The sequence below is a fragment of the Triturus cristatus genome, chromosome 1_2 (assembly GCF_964204655.1).
Source record: "Triturus cristatus chromosome 1_2, aTriCri1.1, whole genome shotgun sequence".
Lineage (NCBI taxonomy): Eukaryota > Metazoa > Chordata > Amphibia > Caudata > Salamandridae > Triturus > Triturus cristatus.
In genome coordinates this window covers 718,324,958-718,350,391 of record NC_140580.1, presented here as the reverse complement: position 1 = coordinate 718,350,391, position 25,434 = coordinate 718,324,958, and the positions used below count along the sequence as shown (strand labels likewise).

General features: G+C 42.0%; 1 protein-coding gene and 1 pseudogene across 2 annotated transcripts in view; one reads left to right on the top strand and one right to left on the bottom strand.

The window, feature by feature from the left end:
- ARHGEF19 (Rho guanine nucleotide exchange factor 19) overlaps positions 1-25,434 on the bottom strand; it is a 305,405-nt gene that overhangs the window by 132,945 nt on the left and 147,026 nt on the right. For both annotated transcript variants that reach the window (XM_085608601.1, XM_085608602.1), the window contains 2 exons: positions 10,069-10,422; positions 2,569-2,671 (listed from right to left, as the gene is read on the bottom strand). In XM_085608601.1, the coding sequence (XP_085464727.1) occupies positions 2,569-2,671; positions 10,069-10,422 (457 nt within the window). The remainder of the gene's footprint in view (positions 1-2,568; positions 2,672-10,068; positions 10,423-25,434) is intronic.
- LOC146867896 (large ribosomal subunit protein eL31 pseudogene) lies at positions 6,550-6,994 on the top strand (annotated as a pseudogene).

Here is a 25,434-nt window from a genome sequence, read left to right as displayed (position 1 = left end):
CATGCCCATAGCAGTATTTTCTCCATATCACTGTGGAAATTGAGAGAGGCTGAAGTAGAACATGTCTAAAGCTAGTTCTCAGGTTTGTTCCCCAGGGTCATTTGTAATACAGACTCTACTGTGAGTAACGTAGAGCATCACAGTAGAGTCCACTATGCGGCTGCAAAACATCAAATACGGCAGCATTGGTAGAAGAATAGGGTCGCAAAATTAGACTTAACTAAGGTGGCAAACGACTATTGGACCGGCAGTAGACACTTCATTCATTGCTGCGGCTTTGCACTTGGAGCCTGGTGTCCCTTTACTTCATCTATAGCACTTCTTAAACTGGGTACAGGGTCATGGTTTGGGTGTAAAACTGGAAACATTATCACACTTTACTGACAAACAGGGACTGGGACAAACTATGGGGCGCCCACTTCGAAAACCTGGATGCGTTGGCATTGATTTTTGTCCTGATTTAGCTCTGCTCCTTATTCCAGCATTCTCAGGAGGGCTGTGGCATGACTCAGTCTTAGTGAGAACCCGCACAGAGAGCAGAGCCCTGAGATTGTTAGTCATGGGGCCCAGGCCTTGTTACCTGCATGCCAGGTTTTGCTGTCTTGACTGGGATGTGTCAATTTTCCTCGAGTGCAAAATGCCTGTATCCGGCATGAATGAGGTGTACATGGAGTATCAGTTATAACCACGGATTGCGAAACAACCATTTGGTTCTCTGACGGCAAGTTTTTGGACACTGAAGAGCATGGCTGATTGGTCGCAAACAAACTGATCCAACTAGGGCCCTTATTACGAGTTAGGGTGTTTGAACAGGAGCGATAACATTGGGCGAAATTCATGTTCTCGGAACTACAAGTCTCTCCGTCCCAGAATTGACAGGTCTACAAACTCCACATGCAATAATGCTGGCACTGACGGGCATCTGTACAGCATAGTCCCTGCCCGACACCTGCGGCAGCATGGATGGAAAACAATGCTCCCCCATAGACCAACAGCGGCCAGCCCAGGCCACCCAGCCCGGCCCTTCCCACAGCCCTCCCGCAGGCACTTTCCAAATGCTGAATGTGGAAACCTGCCAGGTAAAATACCCGGTATATCTGGGTCTGAGCAGCTATTCCCCGTTCCTGGGGCAATACTTATGCAAAATTCAATGCATGGATACCATCCGAAATCAAAGATATCCCTGCAACAAATTCTATCAACTCGTATTAAAGGCCTTAGTCTGTGAGGATACCTGCCAGAACCTCCCTAAACTGCTCATCTCAAATAAAGATACAGCACTTAGGATCCACGGCAAAGTATGAGCAAAAGGGATCCCCTGTGCTTGATATATGCTGCGCTAGTCTTGAGCTGTATTGACGCACAGACATAACTGACAGCTACTGAGCATGGAAACAAACATTAGTTGCATATTTAAATTTGAATGTTGATAGGCATGTTGGACAATTTTCTAATGGAGTTGTATAGACTGAGTCAGCACACAAGTATCCATACATACTATTTATACATTAAGTGTTCATTAGTTTGAATGCCAGGGTCAGCTATCTATGCAAAGGGTACTGTTGATGAAAGAATGTGCATTGACAAAATGATTAGCTAGCAAAGATGTTGTTTGTCTTTAACATTTATTTTTTCAAAGGAAAGAGTTGTAAATATATTCTCATCCGTGAGAGAAATCAGGAGCCAAATGTTTTAGTGCATGAATTAAGATGATTTTAAATGAATTGTACGGTTTTTAAAAGATTCATTAATTGAATCGTAGCACCAGATTTGATTAATTGCTGAAGATATATCGAGTTGTTAATTGAATTTTAATTGTTTGGCTGAAACAATAAACTTTATTTACCTATGACAGTTACTGCATTTTACTGGACTACAGACATTTGTAAGTAAATACAACTCTTAGCACTGGCTGGACATTGTATTTATTGTATGCTGTCTATCTATTAACTCTATCTCAGTTTCCAAACCCGTCAAGACAAACCTTGCAAGCCCTCTACCAATACATGATTGGCAGTGGGTTTGCAAGAATACAAAATTCAGATGAACAAGTTTTTGCCCTAAGATCACACCTTTTGTTTTATTGATTTTATTCCTCTCTGTTATTGATTTTCTGATTTTGACTACTTTATTGTTGACTTCTTATGGAGGTCAAGTCTATTAATTTGTTAATCTTCTATGTTTGTACCTCGCTTGTATATGTTACTGGTTCTTGATCTCCACCTATCTCTTATTTCCCCTTCAATTAAAGCACTCTGATACCCTTTTGGGTCATGTTCGCGCTATTTGAAACTTTATAAATAAAATAGAATAAATACCCAATACGAGCAGAAGCCTTGTCAATTAAAATACCTTGTTCCTAGTTCTTGGGGTTCCTGGAGAATCAGGCAATGTTTGTTCCAAAGTTTGCCCAGTAGGTCAGAAGGTCTCTAGGAGCAAGAGAACTTGCCAGAAAATGACACTGTGCCCCCTTCACAATATCGCTGCAGGCACAGTACCTATGCAGTGTAAACGTCTGTTGTACCTCCTGCGAGATCCACTGCACTTTTTTTGTCCTGCAGTCCTTACCTGTGCTCGCTTTTCTCATCCTCGCCAGGAAGCAGTGCAGTCTGGTTCTGGGGACTATCGAGTGCAGTGCTGTTACACCTGCGCTGAACGACTACCGGTTTACCTACAGAATGAGAATACAGAAAAGGAAAAATGTTATGCACACTGGCTCTAACCTTTCTTGTTGCAACACCGCCTTCATATCTTTCGCCTTGCTCTCATCACTAAACACACTTCACATGTAATGCCACCCGTATATCACTAAAGTCAAACTTCTGACAAACCTCTCGTAACTTTTTCTTCCTCAGAAGTTCGCCGAAAGTTTCATCAAAATTATAAATCTATATAATTTTAAAATATATACCCTAAATTATTTAATACAAATTATATTACATTTAAAGAGGTCAATGATTTAAATTTATTTTAAAAAAACATAAGCATAGGATCACAATAATTTTGACAACTTTTTGACACAATATTTTTGTATTCTGATATTTTTTTGGGGGGGAGGGAAATCTTTTTATTAACTTGTGCTACATGGTTGACATCTTAGCATTACAACAATTTTCAGTAAGGGAGGGATGAGGTTAGAGGTCATTCATGGCTCCAAAGGCCCAAATTTACACCAGGCCATGCATACAATCAGTAGATAAACATGGCTCCAAAGGCCCAACATTTACACCAGGCCATGCATACAATCAGTAGATAAAGAGTCTCAATGTGTCAGTCTATTCCCCCCCTCCTGATAATGCATAGCTGATTCTTATCACTCCTCCCCCAGCCTTGCTCTATGCTGGCGCCATGGTGACCATATTCTCTCCCACTTTTTGGCACAACCCCTACTTTTATACACCGTTTCTTCAGCCCGTTGGCACCAATCATGGTCCTGTCTCCACTCTCCCAAAGATGGCGACGAAGGCGCTCCTCCCTTCCTCGCAATGCTCCTCTTGGCAATCCCAGCTGCAAGAGCAAGCCATATTCCCATATGCCTGGCCCAATCAGAGTCTCCCTTCATCATCAGGAGGAGTCATCTGGCGTCCATAGGTACCGTCACTCCTGACACCCTTGACATTACATCTGTGACTCCCTGCCACAACCCTGCTATCTCCTGACATTCCCACAGAATGTGGAAGAAAGTTCCCTCCTGCTGGCATCCCCTTACGCAGAGCTCTGTGTGTATCTTACCCCATTTATACAAAAGTGTGCATGGATAATAGGTACGGTGCAGTATCTTAAGTTGCACCAATCTAAATCTTGTCTGGACTGTGATCTCTCTTGGGCTCTGTATTGCCTCCTGCCAATCTGTGTCATCCATATTCCCAAGATCGTCAGTCCATGCCGCCCTCAGGGCCACCAGAGGGTCTGTTATGTTATTCATTAGTTTATGATATATCATGGATGTTGCTTTTTCAGGGATGGGGTCTAATAGCAATCTGTTCTCCAGGGGGAAGTTGTCTGGAATGAAAGTGCCATGTTGGATATGTCGCTTCAGGGCATGCGTCAGTCTGAGATAGTAGTATCTTTGCGTTATTTGTTTAAAGTATATTCCTGCTGCAAGTCTTCAAATGCAAGTGGAGCCTCTCCTCTCCAAACATCGCCTGTGTGTTCAATTCCTATCAGTTTCCACTTTCTAAAGCCTGTTAAGGCAGTTACTGCCTTCAAGAGAACTCCCTATCCACATTGGGGACTGGCCACTTAGTTTACCGGTCCAGCCCAGCAGTTTGTTAGCTTCTCTCCAACACTCCACGACCACCCCCGTATGCGTCGGACACTCCAAACTCGTCTTTTGGGAGTACAAGAGTTGTACACAATTTCTTCCCGGCATATTGCCTCTGTCCACTCTGTAGGCTGGCTCATTCACATCTGTGTATATCCAGTCATTTATAACCAACACCTGGGAAGCCCCGTAATATAGCCTAATGCCTGGGACTGCCAAGCCACCATCATACACTCCCTTTTGTAGTTTGTGAAGCGCTATTCTGGGAGAGCCACCCTGCCATAGCAGTAGTATTATGATATTGTTGCACACAATATTCTGTCAGTGACATTTTGTGTAGAATAGCACACGTAGACATTTGCATAAAGTGAAATGTAAAAGTAACAAGAAATAAAAATCCATGTAGGCTTATGACAGCTGTATTAATGACAGCGTGATTGATATAAATGTGGGGAACCTGGAGGGAAGACCCTAGATATCTATTAAGCAGTGCCATGCTGCTCAGGAAAGACAATCCAGGTCAGGGGCTCCTGATGCGCTCGCCTCTGAGAAGATGGCCAGAAACCTTGGGTCCCTCTTGTGCAGCCTTCTCTCCAGTGATATCGCGATTTCTCCGAGTGACTTAGGGACAGAGATCAACAGTGACAGCAAGAGGCTCCTCCAACTTCCTGGATTCCGGTGCTCTCCATCTTGGCTGCAACAGCTCGGGGCTGCTAGTGATCAGCCTGAACTTAGTTGGTCATGGACACTGAAGGTGGACTTTGCTAGTGGGCACAGATCAACGAAGTGCCCCCGCTTCCACCTCCGCCCACCTCAGAAAAAAGTGACTGTTAGGCCCTTGTGCCTGTGAATGGTGAGGGCGTCTCCTTCACCTTAACCTAAACCTGACAACCCATGGATTCCTCAGCCCATTATTCGTCTGACCAGTACTCTTTTCTTATGCACGTTTTGAGGGTCTTTCTCTCAGGACATTGATTGAATTCTCTGATAACACAGAGGATATACGTCCAGCGATGTCTCTGTGTTATTCCAAATTTAATTGTCTTAGTTTCCTCTTCCCAAACTTCAGCACCATATAGTACAAAAACCTTGGCATTTAATTAGGCTATCTCTATATGCTATATGTACTATTGAAGGAGCGCGACAGACTTTGACACGTTTCAAAAGGCCCAGTTTTGACTCTACCACTGTTTAACTCAGCATGGATCTGCGTTCCTTTTATTTTACTGGTACTGCTGATGTGGCATAATAATGTATCGGGTAGTTCGTTCAGAAAGATTGCAGCATCACTGCCTCCATCATAGAAAATGATGTGAATTTGCAATTGCGACAGAACGTATTTTGCCTTATTAAATGTTTTGCATTATATCAACATTAACATGTAAACATGCATGTGCTATGAACTGTGTATTATTCACGGTGATATTGGCCTTAGCTAATGTAGGCCTGTGTTTAAAATGGCTAATATTTGGGTGGCATCTTGTTTCATGACATTTTATTTCTAAAAGAAGAGGCAGTCCCAATTAACAAACACGATGTGCCTTTGCTCTCTTTCCCATGACAACGGTAGAATGTCCTAACTGGATGGAACTGTACACCCGCAGAGTACAGCATGGTCCAATGTAGCTCGTTTTGCTGCAGATAGTTGTAAGATTGAAGGATGCTTAGAGAAGCTGTGTTGTGGAGGATCCTGAGAAACTATTGAGCTCAAAACTGTATATTTATACTTTAACCTGATTGGATCGTTTTAAGGGAGCTGTGAGTAGGTGTAGTAAATGTTAATATTAAGTTATATAAACTAGTGCACAGTAGGTTACAGTTCAGACATGTTTGGTCCACTTTTGAGGCAGTGTACAGCCTCAAAAGTGGCAGCCTCTTTATGGGAGAACTGATTTTACGTAACTGTTCTTTTGAGGCGACTTTATACTACATTGTCCTCTCACTTATATGACTTGATTGATTTAAACTTCATATTAACCGATGCATTCATATAATGAGTAGTGAATAATACTAATTTGATGATTTTGTCTTTGTAAGCTTCTAATCTGCAATAAACCTTTATGACTTGAAAGCGTATTCACTCTTCCTTGTGGAGCCTGAAGTGCTTTGCGCTATTTAGATGTACTGAGTTGTAGACGAGCCTCAGTTGTGAAGTTCAATTCATCAGATAGTGCTTTATCATGGACATCATTTAGGGGTTGCAAGAGGTCACAATAGCGACCCCTGACTTGCCACTTGCAACCTGTGGCACTACAGTCCTTAGAGATGGTAAACTCAGGCTTTCCGTCATTGATTCTGCTTCGAAATGGCTCCTGCTAAGAAAGGGGGTGAGAAGAAGAAAGGCAGATCTGCCATCAATGAGGTGGTTACCACGGAATATACCATCAATGTCCACAAACGAATCCATGGAGTTGGCTTCAAGCGGCGTGCACCCCGCGCTCTGAAAGCAATTAGTAAATTTGCAGTTAAGGAATTGGGAACTCCAGATGTGCGCATAGGCACCAGGCTGAACAAAGGAGTTTGGGCTAAAGGAATCAGGAATGTTCCATACCACATGCGTGTGCGCCTATCCAGGAAACGCAATGAGGATGAAGATTCACCCAACAAGCTATACACATTGGTCACTTATGTACCAGTCACCACATTTAAAGGTCTCCAGACAGTCAAAGTTGACGAAAACTGAAGTTATCCTGTGTTGAAATAAAAATCAAAAAATGGAAAAAAAAAAAAGGAGATGGTAAACTCAGTTCCAGGAACAAAGCAGTAGCTCGTCCTATGGACATCAGTTGGTGCTCAACTCTTCTCATTTTCTGTCAGTTTTGTATTACACTAATAATGAATAATGTTACATTATTCAATATTATTTTAATAAAAAATGGAGCACTAATAGATAGCAGGAATATGACCTTCCTCAACAGATGAGGTATGCAAAAAAATGCTTTTAATTGTATTTTGTGTGCTTGCTTGCGAGTGAGAGAATGTTTATGTGAGAGAAAGAGTGTGTGTATATGTGTGAATGTGCATGTATGCGTAAGCATGTGTGTGTGAGTGAAAATGAAAGTCAGAGGACTTGTGAGATCACTTTCGATACCTATGGCATTTTAGTGAATTGACATCCATGCGCTTTATGGGCCCAAATTTGCACTAAGAAAAGCGCTATCAGGACCACAGCACACCTGCATTGTAAATTACTCATGAAGCAATCTTATGATGGAAGCCAGAAAAGAGTTGATTGAAATTGCTGCTAGTTTTTCCCACAACAGATGTTCATTGCCTGTTTCAGTCATCTGGTATAAATCAAAGAAGGCCACATATGACTGTGCTTCTTACTGAACTGTATATTTCATAACCAAATGATGTAAGATGAAAATTTGGCGAGTGATCGAAATACAACTGCGAAAACCCACATTTAATGGAGAGATTATGTTCTGATCGTCAGCCAGTCTTGAAGGCTGCTCATGAAAATTCTGGTGTTTATTTCAGATAGGCATCCATATTGTTGTGTTATATATTTTGAACCTCAGACAAAGAAAGCTGTTAGTCCAAGACTTTGGGGAGTTAACTAATATGTCACAGATAGAGATAATCAGCTCGAAAGCAGGCCCACCAAAGTTGATAGCTTTTACACAGCTTATTTGGTAGCTCATCTCCCCAGGTGATGCTGGCATGGTATACCCAGCACTTTCCACTTTCTTTTCCCATCAGGGCTGTGTGATACAGTGGCACTCTTCCCTTTAACACTCACTATTTTTCCTCCAAGCCGGGGAAAGTGTAGAGGAAAGGGGCCCACTTCTTGGGTGCTCAACTTTCGCAGAATCAGTTCCTTTGGACATGCAGGCACAATGGAGTGCAGCTGAAGCGGGTGTTAGGTTGGTACTCTTATTTGCTGTCCTCAAGCAAGTCGGATCAAGGTCACCGAAACCACTGACAAGCCAATTCTAACCAGAGTCACAAACTAGACCCCACTTGCTCCACAGTGGCAGGTAGGGTCTGGTCTGCCTCGTCGCCACTGTTTTAGTTTTGTGGAGCTGCACAACAAAGAGACACAGACATGAACCCTTCAGTGTATATAAGTGTCCTCGCAATTAAATTTAGGTTAGAAAGACCACTAGGGCATGCTTTCGAATGAGTGACCTTGTTGTGGACACTGCAAAACGAACATGAAAGAAATAAAAGAAGTATATAAAATACACCGATAACTGTTTCCATACGTTTTGACAGAACATACTGAGAATTACCAGGTAAGAAGAGAGCTGTTGATGCTGATCTCCCAAACGAGTACGAAAGCTCACACTCGAGGAACGTCAATAAGGCAGAAAGAAACCTGTCCACTAGAAGCGGCAAATAAATAACCATTATTTACTGCATTACTACACAGCCCACCCAGTACGCTGCAGTACACATGTGTCAGGGTACAAGGAGAACTGCGTTACTTGTAATAAAAGATAGAAACTAATTTGTACCCATTAGCCACACACATTTTAATGAGCAAGACCTGTAAATACTGAGACTTGGGCGTTTTAAGGCTTTATTTTTTCCCCGCGGTTTATAGACGGAGACGGTAGGTTGTGACAGGGCACAAATAACACATTATTAAAAGAAGCACAAAAAAGACTTGACTTTGTATAATTTACATAAATCCAAGTCCCGAAGTAACAGTACAATAAACAGCAGTGGTTTAAGCTTGCAACAAGAGGTGCCAGACTGAAAAAGAGACAATACAGGAACGGTGTTCGAGAGGCAAATAAATAATCTATGCGCAGAATATACAAAATAACTTGCAAGACTTATCCTCTAGTAATGCCAAATGATGAGAGAGTAGACATTCCAAAACCACTGCATGCAATCATTTTATCAACAAAAAAAATCTAAATATACCAATTCAAATATTTGTGAAATGTGCTGTGTTCAAATATGAAATTAGAGTACATATATTTATGGACAAATAACAGGGTGAAATAATTTAGGAGCCAGTAAAAATCAAACATGAAATAAGTCCCGAGACTGAGCTGAGGGAGATAAAAAAGAGATTGTTTAAAGAGGAACAACTGTTTAGAGCAGAAACCTCAGACATAGTTGGGGGATATGTCAGACACATTCTCTAGTTTCAGTTTCTAACAGGAGACTGCCCACAGTTACTGACTAGGGTATTGCATTTGGCAGGGGCAGAATCAGTCAGATGTCATGCATGTGGGCAGGAGGCAACATCAATTGGAGGCGGTGAAGAGGAGAAAAGATCCCAACTTTGCTCCATGTACTTGTGTCACTAATAATTGCATTGCATTTGGGGCTGGGGGCAGGGAGGGCTTTAGCTTTGGTGGCGCCCAGTGCAACAATCCTTTTTGGTGCCCCCACATCTTATGACCACCTCCTAGTATCCTCTCACTGCCACCGGGCAAAAGTGCCCCTCATCTCTCCAATCATAAGTTATTGCTAAACACAATGCTCCCACTTGAGGTCAGCGCCGCCTCCACAGGTCAGTGCCCAGTGCAGCCGCACCAGTTGCACTGCCCTAAAGCCATCCCCGGCTGGGAGTTCCAAACACCGCCTTTTCCTAAGGTCTGTCACAGCATGGGAAACCTCAACCGTATCTTCTTGATGTCTAAAAGTACATATACATTTTACAGTGCAGAGATAGGCTGATCTACAGGGAAAAGAAATAATTTCTGGATAACCCTGTGACTCTGAACGGCATGAAGGCGAGGAAAGACTCGGCCAGGTACACCTTTTGAAAATTCAGTAATTTAAATATAGGTTAAGACACCCCAAAGTTAAACCTGCTGTGCCAAACAAATCACACATACCTTCCTGGCCAGCGCCTGTCCTGGAGATAACCTTGGCCGAAAGTGACTTGCCAAGCTTTAGGGAAAAGGTGGCACGGCGTTGGCTGAGTTGTAGCTTGCTGATAAGTTCAGAGGCTGAGAACCGTCTGCGCTCCTGCTCTGTTGGTTTCCCTGTGGGCACAGGTGACAGCGAAAGTTCTAGCATTTCGGGCGCACCCCCAGCCAGCAATTCTGTCTCCTCCAGGGGGAATCGCCTCTGAGCGCAATCTTGTTGAAGCAAGGTCCCAGAGAAGACGGCATCATCTTCTAGGCGGGATCCAGGATGAGGGCCATCTGGGAAAATTGTCTCCGGCGAGTACACACGAATCTTCCTCCCTGTATGCAGGATAAAACATTTTCAGATAAGACAGAGCAACTTTATTCATGGTTGATTTACTTGATAAAAGTTAATTGAGAGCTCACTTAGCTTTTTTACAGTGGCATGCGAAAGTGAAGTAAGGCGGCGGATTAAAATGAAGTTACTGAGCATCAAATTCCTTCAATGCATGACTTGCATAAATTAATACCATAGTATTACAGCATGCATGCAAGAGGTTACATACTTTTTTTAAGAGGAATATTTCTCACAGGAAGGGTAGTAAATGCATGGAATGGCTTCAGGCTCAAGTAATGGTTAGTAAAGCAGTATAAGACGTAAAGGTCTGGGAATGAAACAGGACTTTTCAAGCATCAAGGCAGGAACAATGAGTTTCGTGATCTTGGTGGGGCAGTATGTCAAGAGTAGGCAAAGAATTTGGGCAGACTGAAAGAGCCAGACAGGCCTTATTTGTGGTCCTTCTTCATGTTTGTATTATCAATCAAACAGGTTAGATCTAAAGACCACATCTGTAATCATTTTCCATCTCTATATTTTCTACCCACCATTATTGCTTTAGTGGCCCTAGCTGACCTTATATCTACCTTCACTTTAAAAAAGAGGCCGATAATCGGATATGGTCAAGGCACTCAATTGCTGCCTTTAAATTCTAGTGGCCCAGGTTGAAATTATTGGTTTGGGGCTTATTAAACAGGCATTTGCAATGCAATAGGTCTCGCATTTACGAAATTGTAAATAACAATGCCCTTTATTTATATGTTGTTTTTAAAACAGATAAATAAAAGGTATTGTCATTTACAATGCAAATAGCTTAAACTCTCACAAATGCGAGACCTATTGCATTCAAATGCGTTTAGTGGCCATGCTATTAAAATTTTAAAAAGCGTAAGAAGAGAGCGTGTCCTGCCTGCAAAGGCTGGCAGGACAAAGCTATTTGAAAAAAGAGTGCTCTGAGGCTGTAATTAAAGCCAATCGAGTAACAACACTCGTAACAAGCGGTGTCGCCACGAGAGGTTATAAAATGAGACAAGGCGGTACTAAGGAGGAACTAATAAGCCTATTGACCAATGAACAGCCACAGTTTACAGTGGGCAATGACACAAGCTAATGAAAAACATGGGCGGAGAGTGGGTGGAGCTTCAAGTCACTACCTGAATACAGCATGCCTCGTAGAGCAGCGCATGCGCTGCCCAGGTTCGACCTAAAAATTAGAGCTTTTCAGAGCCACTTATTGCTGTGACTCAAATCGTAAATTTGTAAAATGAAGCTGATGTGTGCTGAGGTGTTCATTCCCAATAACATGTTCACAGCCATATAAAATCTGCTTTCAGTGCTACACCTGGCAACACACGACCTGGGTTTATGTATTATAAGTAATATCTGACAAGGCCCTAATACAATAACAAGTATTGCCAAAGCCAATAGGTCTGGCTTTTTTTAAGGGAAGTGTTTAGTAACAACACATTGTGCATTTCTTCCAGCTGTCAAAGAAGGAAAATCCTATAATGAAGTGACATCTTGGGTTACAACAGTATGGAAGCTGGAAGCAGGGCCCTTTTGCTCAACAGAATGCATTAGCCATACCCACAAAGAAGATGATATTTGCACTGAAAGTGGTGAACTTAAAAGCCATACAAGCAGCAGAAATTGAATAACAGAGACTATGACAAAAACCGGCATTCTTGCTGCATCTTTGAGGAAGTTTGTGCATGCACACGTCTTTGCCTTTTGAACAGAAAAAGCTGTACATTCTACAAGTAATTTTGACTGCAATGTAAAATAAATGAATGCAAAGCAGAGAATAGCACTGTGTCTTTAAAATAGGAAATGGTGCGCTCTTCCTAAACAAAAAATGCAACGAACCAGCAATTAAAATGTTGTGTCAGTATATACATCAAAGAACACACACTGGATCGCAATTACAAGCTACATCTCATGTCGCATCTGCAGTCTAACAAAGAGGCTACATGAAGTTCCATAACCAAAATCTAATGGGAATAGTAACCATCCATGAAATGCAACGTCCTGTTTGATAGTCCATCCAAGCAATCACACGCTATGAAAAGCACATGAAATCGGAATGCTGAAAGAGGATGACACAAAGTCCTCTGTACTTCGTATTGCACTCTTCTAAAGAAATGATGACATGAGGTGTCCATCCAGCTATTCAGACCTACAATGATCTCCAAAAGTGCTGTGCAGCTCCTTGGAGTTGGGTCTGCGTGTATTGAATACTTAAAATAAAGACAGAGTTTAATCTGTAATTTCTATCAACCATCTTGCATTTGATGGTCTTTGTGCTTCTTGTCTGCTCTCAAATTGTATGTCTATATTTTCTGTCTTCCCTACTGGAAATTGATTTATCTTATTAGCCGGCACATTGTTAGGCCTGAATTTGCTATTCAATGAACCTGGTAGTCCTTATCTGGTATCAAATTTTGCGGCTGTATATTCTAACATCAATCCACAATTAAGGAGGACTGGTAGGATGTATCCACTATTGCATTGCCTGTTTGTATTTCTACCTAGATATTCATCTCTAAAACTAGTGATTATCTCAGTCAGGCTTGCTATTAAACCGAGTAGTTATACTGCTAGAATATTGTAGCAAAAACTTCAGGAACAAAAACACTGTGAAGGCAAGTTAATTTACATAAGTATGGATATACTATAATTAACTCTATATATATTTGCCCCAAGGGCCGTGGCTTGACTCACAATAAAGTGAGATGCACTCTTGTGGGTTTTGCTAGAAAACTCTCAACTTGAAGAAATGATTCCTACTGTAAACCATCGCGAGGCACCCTATGGAGACCTGTTACACTTACTTTGGTAATGGTGGCTGGAAAGAGCAGAACGCAAAGCGGGCAGAAAAAAACTTCGCTCTTGAGCAGCCGAAAGATTCAAGATAGTGCATGCAGACTTGATGAATGTGTGGACGAGAGGACCGCTTCGCTGAACAGTGATGGCCCAAATGGACATCAAGCCTGCCATCTGGGTGACGGGGACTGATCCAATGCCGCTAAGACCTCCGGTTGAGATGCAGACCTGTTGGCAACCCAATCATCTGCGTTGCACCAGTGGCGCTGTCCAAGGCCCAGGCGCACCCGATGGTCAGGCTGAATCACAGCAGCAAAGTGTGAGTCCTGCTCGAGGGGGTTTAGGAGGTCGATACCTCCCCTGATCACTACTGTGGGCACGCAGAGACAAATCACTGCTGCGGTGAAAAGCACTGCGGGCCTGAACCACTGAGGTGAGGCCTATCCTCCTGCATCAAGTAATAGCGCAAACTGGGGAGAAAACCACAGGGCATCGGCTGGTCCTGAAGCAAGGGCAGTGAGAGCCAAACTCAATATTTCACTTCACGGGCAAGGGAGGTCCCCACACCTACTACAGCTTTACGTACCGAAGATGGCTGCGATCATCCAACTTGCAAAAGGCTCCGACCTATAAAGACTATGTGACAAGATTTGAAGGCATGCTCTCAAAAGTAAACATAAAGTAGTCTGATACTCCACAAATTCGGTTTTGGGAGACACCAAATGGAGAAAGATCTAACAATCTGGTCGAGATCAACTACGCAAGAAGTGTTTTCTGTGATATTGTATGCTTCATTAAGCAGCCATGAGGCACTTCAAAATCAATACTAATATAAGAACCCGAAGACCAACTGTAATATTGATGCAATCGACCGGCTGAGGAGGGCCCTCCACCCTTCATAACAATCAGAGGGAATGGTGAAGCTGAGAGTTACTAAGATGACAACTGGAAAGAGAGAACTCCGACTTTCAGGCAGCAGGTGGCAAAGGCAATGTAGACTTACTAAAGACAGTTAAGTCTTCACTTGAGGGCCATGCAGAAAGGTTTGATGCCGTACTGCAGTCTTTCAGCAATATGAAATGTGCCCTCGAGATGAAAATAGACTCTGTGGCAGTGGAAGTTAATTTGATGCAGGCCAATCACAGGAAACTCTACAACAGGGTGGCTGACAATTAATCAAGCATGACACCCTGAATCCAACCGTGAAGGTACTACAAAGGCAAGTTAAGAACTTGGGGTACTTGGAGTAGCTCCTGCAGCAGAGAGCAGAAGATGCCGAAGGGTGCTCATGCCATAACACTATCCGAACAGTTGGACTACCTGAACGGGCAGAGGGAAGACACATGCCTGAATTCCTTAAGGCCTCGTTAACTATGAACATATATAATGATGCCCAATCAAAGTTTTTTCTGTGGACCAGGTGCATAGGGTACTGTGGCATTCTTCAGCCCTGGGGGCTCCACCTAGACCATGGGTCTCCAACCGGTCGATCGCGAGCTACCGGTAGCTCGCCGACCCTCTGGGAGTAGCTCGCGCTGCTGTATAATTATTGAGACGTGATATAAGCTTTTAATTTTGTAGCCCTTCATTCTCTTTGATAGCTATCAGCCCTTGCCCGCCCTCACACGAACCAGCTGTTCTGATTGGCTGAAGGGAGTTTAGCTGGGGCAGGGCAGGCTGGAGAACGTGACGTTTTTCCTCTTAGTCAGGCGCCACCTGTCTTTTCCAGGCTTTGCCCGCGCTTCGCATTTCTTTTCCATTTGGGCCTCCCGGAGCAGCTGCTGTTGTGAGGTAAGTGGGCCCCTGACCGAGCAGTAGCAGAGTTGGTAAAATGGACTCACTGCATGCAAGGCCCTTTCATTTTAACTTTGGCTGCCACTGCACTTTAGATCTGCCTTCGGTTATAAAGCGCAGTGGCAGGCAACGTTAAAATTAGAAGTCCTTTCAGGCACTGGGCCGGTACCGCGGTGGCAGCATATGTTACAATTCAAGGTTCTTGCCTGCACTAATCCGCTCTCACTGACTTTACCACGCTTTAATTTGCCTTCGCGTAGTAGTCAATGAAAGCGGCTCAGTGCATGCAAGTATCTTTGATTTTAACATAGGCTGCCACCGTACTTTACATCTGCATTAAGCAGGAATAAAGCGTGATAGCCAGTGTTAAATTGAAAGTGCTTGCCTGCACTGAACTGCTTTCGCAGTCATGCACAGGGAAATATATAGCGCAGTGTAGTAATCGGTGAACGCCTTTCACTGATTATTACACCACGTTGTATATTTGCCTTTGCATGACTGTGAAAGCTGTTCAGAGCATGCAAGGACCTTTGATTTTAACATCGGCTGCCACCGTGCTTTACATCTGCCTTAACAGTAATAAAGCAAAGTGGCACCCGAGGTTCAAATTAAAAGTACTTGCATAGGGTTTGTGCAGGTGGGGATTAAGGAGTCTACTATCGTTGCAGGTGTGTTGGCCTTTCTATAATGTTCTGTTCAAACAAGACTTCAGGCAAGATGGTTGTCCGGTGCAGGCCTGATCCAGCAGTAGAGTTGAGCTGGTATTTGTATTGAGTCTGACTCTCGTCTTTGCAGACAAAACAAACATATGTTTCCTGGAAATCAGTCTTGGAATAACCAGCTCTTAACCATTCTTCTGATTTCTAGATGAGTCTGAATGGCTCGAACTTTTGCATGGAATGCATTTCCTAATTTGAAGGCCTGTATGGAGAAAGTATTGCCAACACATGTTATTGTATGCTGGAATTAATATACCCTGTGCTAGCCCGCAACATAAGTTTCTAGGTTGAAAGTATTTGATCAGTTTTGCCTGTAGTGATTTTGTAGGACCTTTACTACTTTATCTTGTCACTACGTGAGTGATGCCGAATAGCTTGGATGAAAACTTATTGTGACTGGTAACCAGTGAGGAGCTTTCAGCAGAGGAGTGTTGTGGGTGTGTATCTTTGTATTGTGCTGCTAACGCCAGGGCCGGCTTTAGGGCAGCGCGACCGATGCCACTGGGTGCTGACTTTGTGTGGAGGCGCTAATATTATGGAAAAGCACTTTCTGCTGCATTCCTGGCCTCCAGCAAATTTCAGACATTAATCAAATTAAGTAGGTGATGAATGTAATTCCTGGAAAGAAAGAGATAGGAGGTTTGTGTAATAATCTGCAAAGGAAGTTTTTACTCATCGTAAGGTAGCACAGAGGGTTAATATGTCTGCTGTAAAGAACTTGCAGATCACAAAGTGCATATATAACCTGATGCAAACAGGTCAGTGGGTTACTACTTTTGTCAGAGAGAATATATTGTTGCTAGCTCTTTATGAGTTAAAATCCTAATGTAGAGCAGTGAGCAAGTAACTTATCAAAGAGCTGCTTGAAAACTGCAAAGTACTGGCTGGCTGGACCGTTTTGATTTCCCCCAGTTATTAATTTCCCTAATATTGCAAAAATAGGTTAATTTGGGTAGAAATCAATTATTATTATTAAAGAGAAACCCCCAACCATGCATGGTGTTAAGTTTTAAATTCTTTGTTTCTGCCTCTCCTGACTAAGCACTTTTAAACTATCCTGCCTACCAGTATGGATGACCTGTGACTCCTATACCTTCTTGTCGTCTGTCTTATTTAACATTTGATTGATTGTCTCTGTGTAATCTGTGTGATGTAGTGTTTTGACACCTTATAGGATTGGCGTGATAAAACTAATTAAATGCATCACAGAGAGAGTGGTTATTAAGTATTTTGTTGAAGAAATTAGGCTTAAAGTTAATGAAACGGGGCGTGGGGGGTCTCTTGGAAAAATGCGTGAGTTACTTGGGGTTTAGTAGCTCACGATGATTTTCACTGACCAGAAGTAGCTCTTACTACACAAAAGGTTGGAGACCCCTGACCTAGACCTATGGTGGTACGCCTTCTGGACTTCTGCGACAAGGACAGAATACTTCAAGCTACCCAGAAGAATGGACTGTGGTCCATAGACTGTAAACAAATGAATGTTTTCCTAGATTTTTACTCGGGCTTTGTGCAATAGCAGGGAAGGTCCTTCATGGTTATTAAACATCATTTGCATCAACACGATATTCAATATGCACTACCATACCCTGCTAGGCTACAGAGTATCACGGAAAGCGCATCTCACTTTTTCTCGACCCCAGAAGAACCCTGGTCTTGAATAGAAAATAAAATCCTGGCATCAGCTGATGGAAACATCTAGAATTATGCTGTCACCCAGCAGACCACACCCAGAGGACAGAAAAGGGCCCAGACTTTGGGCAAACCAAAGAAAGAACAGATTATGCAAGTACAGGCACATCTGGTACAAGATATAACAAATTACAGAGACTCAGGGCAACTCGGGCACTGATCCTGAGACAACCAGTGATGACAATAAGTCAGATATGGCATTGAACGGTGAGATACTAGGTAGTGGCACTGTGGTGACCCCGATGACTGTTGACCATTTTGGCTAAGTCACTGCTGCATCCCAGCTGCACCAGACTGAATCTTAAAAGGGTTTTGCCTATATATGGAGGTACAGGTTGGTGGGGTGCGGAACCCGCTTTATGGGACTAATGAAGCCATGCGCTCTGCCCGCACAGCGAGCTTGGTGTGGAGTCTCACTGGGGCTTGCCTTGTGGCCTGAATGGATACCTCTGTTATACACATACCACTCAATGTCTGGATAGATGCAATCAATGTTTGGTTAATGTTATTGTGGTGTTTTATTGACAAGGCAGCTACACAAGCTTTAGTCGGGTAGGGACATTAAATCAGTCACACCACCACACCCACTGTGATATATTCCACATAGCTCTAGAATGAGATCAGGATCCAATACATGCCATGGCCATGAGGAGCATGTGCCACTTGAGAAGAGCCAAAATGCTTGACAGCCACGAATGATGATGTACAGAGCTCGCACAGGCAAAACTATGTTATTATTCCCTGAAGATGCATGCTGAGTATAACTGTCTTACCTGGGATGTGCGTGGCCTAGGTTTGTATATCAGTATTTGAGGTGCAGTGGGATACAAATAGCATGCTTGCAGGAAAGTCATTTGACACATATGGAGAAAGGTGCACTAAGGAAGAGAGGGAGGGGACAAGTACGTGGAGGGCACAACATACTCTGCATACATATGTGACACACTGATATGGATTGAAATATTAACAACCAAAAACACCAATGGCGGACTCGAATAACCACACCTCAAATAAAGTTCCAATTAATTGTGACCCGGTGCACTTCTTTTCCGGCACCTGCCGTCGTTAGGTACTACTGCCCAGCAGAAAGTGAATTAATTAGAAAGTGGAATGGTGCACACAGAAATGTAGCAGTCCACAGATTATCAGTTGTATTTCAAATATTTTTTACTCTTCCTTTAATTCATATTCATAAACTTTTTCATACAAATGAACATCCAATCAATGCATTTCGGGCAAAAATAACTTCGTCAGGGCTCAAAAAAATTCATATCCTTTATACTTCTGGGGGATTTTCTGTTGCCGGTGTCGAATAAAAACACTGCTAAAGATTTGAGTTACGGTACTGTGGTGATGTTTCGAGCCAGGAAATCCTAACTGGCCACAACTACAGGATTGGATTGATGTTCGCTACCTCGCCACATACTCCCCGTACAAGCAGGCTCGGGCATAAGCTAGCATTATTGGATGGGATATATATATATATATATATATATATATATATATATATATATATATATATATATATATATATATATATATATATATATATATATATATATATATATATATATTTTTTTATATATATATTCACTGAAAAAACCAAAGGTTTCAGGGGCGTTATAGTTAGGAATTGGCATTTGTGATGTCATCAGTGATGTCACTGACCATGTCATGAGTGATGTAATATGTGACGTCATCAGCAGTGCATTGCAGGGGCGCAAGTTATAGTTAGCTGAACTAACTATAACAGGGGAATATCTAGGGTTTTGTACGAGGGAAATGTCCAGCTAACTATAACGCCCCTGAAACCTATGGTTTTTTCAGTGAATTTCTAAGGTTTTTTAAATGCCAATTCCTAACTATAACGCCCCTGAAACCTTTGGTTTTTTCAGTGAATTTCAAAGGTTTTTTAAATGCCAATTCCTAACTATAACGTGCATGAAACCTATGGTTTTTTCAGTGAATTTCAAAGGTTTTTTAAATGCTAATTCCTATCTATAACTTATCTCTGAAGATATCATGAAAAGCATTATTTTTTAAAAGTAGGGTGCACATTAGTTTTGTGGAAAAGCATCTTTGTGATTGGTTAAGAAAAAGCGGTTTCAACGTGGAGTACATATCAAAGGATAAAATTTGCTCAGATCAACCACACCTGCTACTTGCATTTGGAAGGCACTGTTCGAACTTAAAACAATCGTCAACTTTTAACCTGCATGTGTCGTTAAATATTCAAGAAAATGTTACAAAAAAATATCGTTAAGTTTTAAAGAATTGATGAACTTTTAACCTGCACGTGTTGTAGAATGTTCTAGAAAGTGTGTTGATAGAATACGTTGCACTTCTGACTTCTATGTGTTGTTGAATATTTAAAAAACGGTTCATATGGAAAATTAAACAGAAACCAATAGAGAAGTTTTGAAACCTAAAAGATTCAAGGAACTATTCTAATTTATTCTTTACATGTATTTATGTGTGCAGCAACAAAATTATAGACACAACAGCACCAGGAAGAGGAAGAAGCAGGGAGTGGGGGGATGAGGGGAGATGGGCAGAATGGCACACATGCACAATTAAGTACAACACACATATAGACTAACAATGGCCAAAATGAAACCAACCAACAAGCAGCACAAGTCACACAACCCGCCAACATCACACCACTGAACGAGCATAGAAGTGAAAACCACGCTGCATTCATACAGGATGTGTACAAAGGCCAGTCGTTGGTGTTGTGGGATGTCTGCGACCGTGGTCATCATGGATGAGATGCCCAGCATGTGGCACATGGTCGAGTTCACTGTGTGTTATGTTGCCAAACGGCTGCACCTCCCTCCCACGAGCCCCCACACCTTTGTACGGTGCGCTGTTGTATCTCGTGCACTCGTACGGCACACCATTGTAATGCCAATTTGCGCATGTCCTGCTACATTCCAACTACAACATCACAGTGCCGTTTGGAGGTGGTGCATGCCAGTTTACAACATCAACTGCTGCGGCTCTTGTAGCAGGCCACACCAGAACACCAAGACAGACTTACCGCACTTTCTGTACACGGACATGTCCGAGACACCCCGTTCCCCTTGCCGGATAGGCACACCCCTGCACTGACCTGTGAACCCCAGACCAGCACACGCCAGTTGTGCATGCAGGAGGATGCGTGCGTAGCTACACATCCAGGCTCACTGCCAACGCTGAGGTGACAGCACACTGTGATGTTGCACGGCTCGTGCCTATCATGCTAAGACAATGACCACAGGGACACACTTACTAAGATGTGGGTTTGGGGGGCATTGGCGGTCCTGGAGTTGTTGAGATGAGTCTTCTGGCCCTCATGGGTATCCCTGTATCATGCTCATTGACACTATGGTACCTGTGGGTGCTCTGGTGTGGCACTTGGCTGTGTTCCCTTTCATGGTGCAGGTAGTTGTCCTGCTTAACACCAGCAGAAAGCAGTTGTAAAATCCCTGGTGCTTACGTGTCTTATCGCCGGAATTTGTTTCGCATTGCAATTGGTGTGAAAGTTGTGACGTGATTTTTTTCGTGTGCAGAACAATATACGAACTGAGCAGTGTATCTCATCAAGATCCAGCACCTGACGCACTATTCCCAATCAATATAAATACAATGAGATTTCTTAATAGATTTTGTGTGTACTCTGTAAGTGCAGCCAATACCTCAGTGCAATTCAATACAGGATTTTAGTATTTAGAATAAATCGGAAAGGTGCACCTCGTGTCTTTTTGCACGGGAACGGCTACTCTCCATTTCATTATCAGCACTTTAACGGAAGTAAAGTTGAGATAAATCTAACACACTATTCAGAAGTTGGTGCAAACTGCAGATATCACCAGTATCCCAGCGATAAGTGCCCCAAAATTTAACACCATGGTGGACTCCATCAAATAACAGTAATAAGAACAAGAAAGAGTCACACAGCAGTTAAGAGAACAACCAAAAACGTTATTAATTTTTTTTTCAAACTTTATTTTTTATATAATAAATATATAAACGAAAAACAATTTTCAAACTTAATTTTTTTATTAACATATATATGAACAATAAACTAATAAACAAAATGTAACAACAATAATAAAAAACAACAAGGCGGAACACTACTGTCGGGCCAATGTATGTCGATGACAGACCTGAAAAATAAGAAAGATTGTTTAAAAAAATCTACATGGTATTCTCAACAAAATACCACAAGAAACAAATCACAGATATATAAAATGCATACAGCTAACAAAACTTTATAAGTTTAACTTACAAAAACTGTAAATGTTGCCGCTTTAAAATATTTACCGAATCTGAAGAAAATGTTTTGCATAAGACACCACACCAACAACGTTTTTCTTCAGTGGTGAGGACATTTTTTTGTTTTTCCAAGGAGCAAACAAAGACCAATGCCACCTTCGTCACTCGCAAGATTTGCCAAAGAGTTCTGTTACGAGGAGATCCTAACAAAAAATACTCGTGCGGCACAGCAAGTATGATGAAACACCTAAGGACCCTTCATCCAAACAATCTTGCACGAGAAGAGTGCAAACAGATGAGAAACACTCCTGTTCTGTATCTGTAAAAAAGAATCACAAAAAAATGTATATTAATAACTTTCAAATTTATACTATTCCATTACTGTACAAACACATTTTATATAAAAACTGACTATGAAACTATAGCCCTGAACCACAAGTGTGACGATCATTAAAACACTACATGCATAGTGCATACTACTTTGAAGCAGTTCATGCCGTAAAGCCTACCTCACTAAAAGACTACATGCTAACTGACTAAATGATTACAGTACTATAAGGAGACACACTGGGTGACTCACAGGGTGTTTGCTAGAAGAATATGAATACTAACTAGGGAACAGAAGGTGTGAAACACAACTGTGTAGGTGATTAGAGGACTGCATCCATGCTGCATAGGCATTTAAAGCAGTCCATGTGCTAAGGCCTGGCTCACTGCATGACTACTTGGGTACTGACTGAATGATTATCGTACAGCAAGGAGAGTGCCTAGGTGAATTTCTAAGTGCTAGGCTTTTCGCACAGGGAATAGATTAGTACTTGGTACTGAATGGGTCACTAGAGGAGTGCAAAGGCAGTGACAAGTGCTGGACTGTATGGATACTGACTAGGAAATTGAAAGTGTGAAAGACAAGTGTCTAGGTGGTTAGAAGACTGCATGCATAGTGCATAGGGGGTTGAAGCAGTCCATGTGCTAAGGCCTGGCTCAGTGTATGAATACTTAGGCACTGACTGAATGATTAGAGTACTGCAAAGATAGTATCCTGGTGAATTTATAAGTGTTTGGGTTTTAGCACAGTGAATGGATTAGTACATGGTGCTGAATGGGTCACTAGAGGACTGCAAAGAGAGTGACAGGGTATTTCCTGGAAGTGTATGTATACTGACTAGGGAATTGAAGGTGTTAAAGACAATTGTGTAGGTGGTTAGAGGACTGCATACATAGAGGATAAGGGTTTGAAGCAGTCCATATACTAAGGCCTGGGTCACTGGATGAGTACTTGGGTACTGACTGAATGATTAGAGTACTGCAAGGAGAGTGCCTGGGTGAATTTATTAGGGCTTGGCGCTGTGAATGCATTAGTACATGATGCTGAATGGGTCACTAGAGGAGTGCAACGGCAGTGACAGGGTGTTTGCTGGAAGTGAACGGATACTGACTGGGGAATTGAAGGTGTGAAAGACAAGTGTGTAGGTGGTTAGAGGACTGCATGCATAGTGGATATGGGTTTGACGTAGTCCATGTGCTAAGACCTGGCTCAGTGCATGAATACTTAGGCAGTGACTGAATCATTAGAGTACTGGAAAGAGAGTGTCTAGGTGAATTTATAAGTGTTTGAGTTTTGGCACAGTCAATGGATTAGTACATGCTGTTGAATGGGTCTCTAGAGGACTGCAAAGGAAGTGACAGGATGTTTCCTGGAAGTGTATGGATACTGACTAGGGAATTGAGGGTGTAAAAGACAAGTGTATAGTATGTCAGAACACTTATTTGAAGCAATCTATTTGGTACTTAGAAACTGACTAAATAATCGGACTACTTCTAGGACAGTGCTTAGGTAAAACTTTTAAATGTTCAGTTCTGCCACAATGAACAGAATAGTACATGGTACTGCACCTTAGTGTTAAACCCTGACTCATTTTATCAATGCATAAGCAAAGACTAGCTTCTAATGCTACTAAAACTTGACAACATGAGAGGTTTTAAATTAGTTATCTGTCAGCAAATACACGATGTTACCAAATGCTTCTCTCACAGTGGTTCTCAAATGCACACAGACTCACAGTGTAATTCTAGACAACAACCACTATACCTAGGAGTTACCAAAAATCATTCACTACTGTGAAAGTGGTAAGCGAACTGCACACAATCTTCATATTTCAGGACTGCACTTTTGTGTCAAAGCCTGACTCATTTAATCAAAGCATAAGCAAAGACTGGCTTCTAATGCTACTATAACTTCACAACATGACCGGTTTTAAAACAGTTATCTGTCAGCAAATACACGATGTTACCAAATGCTTCTCTCACAATCCTTACCCAAATGCACACAGACTCACAGTGTGATTTTAGACAAGCAACGCTATCCTAGGAGTTTACCAAAACTCATTCACTACTCTGGAAGAGTTAATGGTACTGCACACAATCTACATATTTAAGTACACCACATCAGTGTCACAGCATGACTCATTTAATCAACGCATAAGCAAAGACTGGATTCTAATCCTACTAATACTTCACAACATGACAGGTTTTAAAACAGTTATCTGTCAGCAAATACATGATGTTACCAAATGCTTCTCTCACTGTGATCCCAAATACACACTAACTCACAGTGTGATTCTAGACAAGCACCACTATCCCTATGAGTTTACCAAAACTCATTCACTACAGTGCAAGTGGTAAGGGAACTGCACACACTCTACATATTTCACAACTGCAATTTACTATCAATGCCTGACTCATATAATGAAAGCATAAGCCATAACTGTCTTCTAATGCTACTAAAACTTGACAACATGACATGTTTTACAACACTTATCTGTCAGCAAATACACGATGTTACCAAATAATTCTCTCACAGTGGTTCCCAAATACACACAGACTCACAGTGTGATTCTAGACAAACAACACTATCCCTAGCAGCTTACCAAAACTCATTCACTACAGTGGAAGTGGTAAGGGAACTGCACACAATCTACATATTTCACGACTGCACTTTAGTGTCAATGCCTGACTCATTTAATCAACGCATAAGCAATGACTGGCTTCTAATGCTACTAAAACTTGACAACATGACAAGTTTTAAAACAGTTTTCTGTCAGCAAATACACAATGTTACCAAACGCGTCTTTCACAGTGGTTCCCAAATGCACAAAGACTCACAGTGTGATTCTAGACAAGCACCAGTATCCCTAGGAGTTTACCAAAACTCATTCACAACACTGGAAGTGATAAGGGAACTGCACACAATCTACATATTTCACGACTGCTCTTTAGTGTCAATGCCTGACTCATTTAATCAACACATAAGCAAAGACTGGCTTCTAATGCTACTAAAACTTGACAACATGACAGGTTTTAAAACAGTTTTCTCTCAGCAAATACACGATGTTACCAAACGCTTCTCTCACAGTGGTTTCCAAATGCACACAGACTCACAGTGTGATTCTAGACAAGCACCAGTATTCCAAGCAGTTTACCAAAACTCATTCACTACACTGGAAGTGATAAGGGAACTGCACACAATCTACATATTTCACGACTGCACTTTAGTGTCAATGCCTGACTCATTTAATCAACACATAAGCAAAGACTGGCTTCTAATGCTACTAAAACTTGACAACATGACAAGTTTTAAAACAGTTTTCTGTCAGCAAATACACAATGTTACCAAACGCTTCTTTCACAGTGGTTCCCAAATGCACAAAGACTCACAGTGTGATTCTA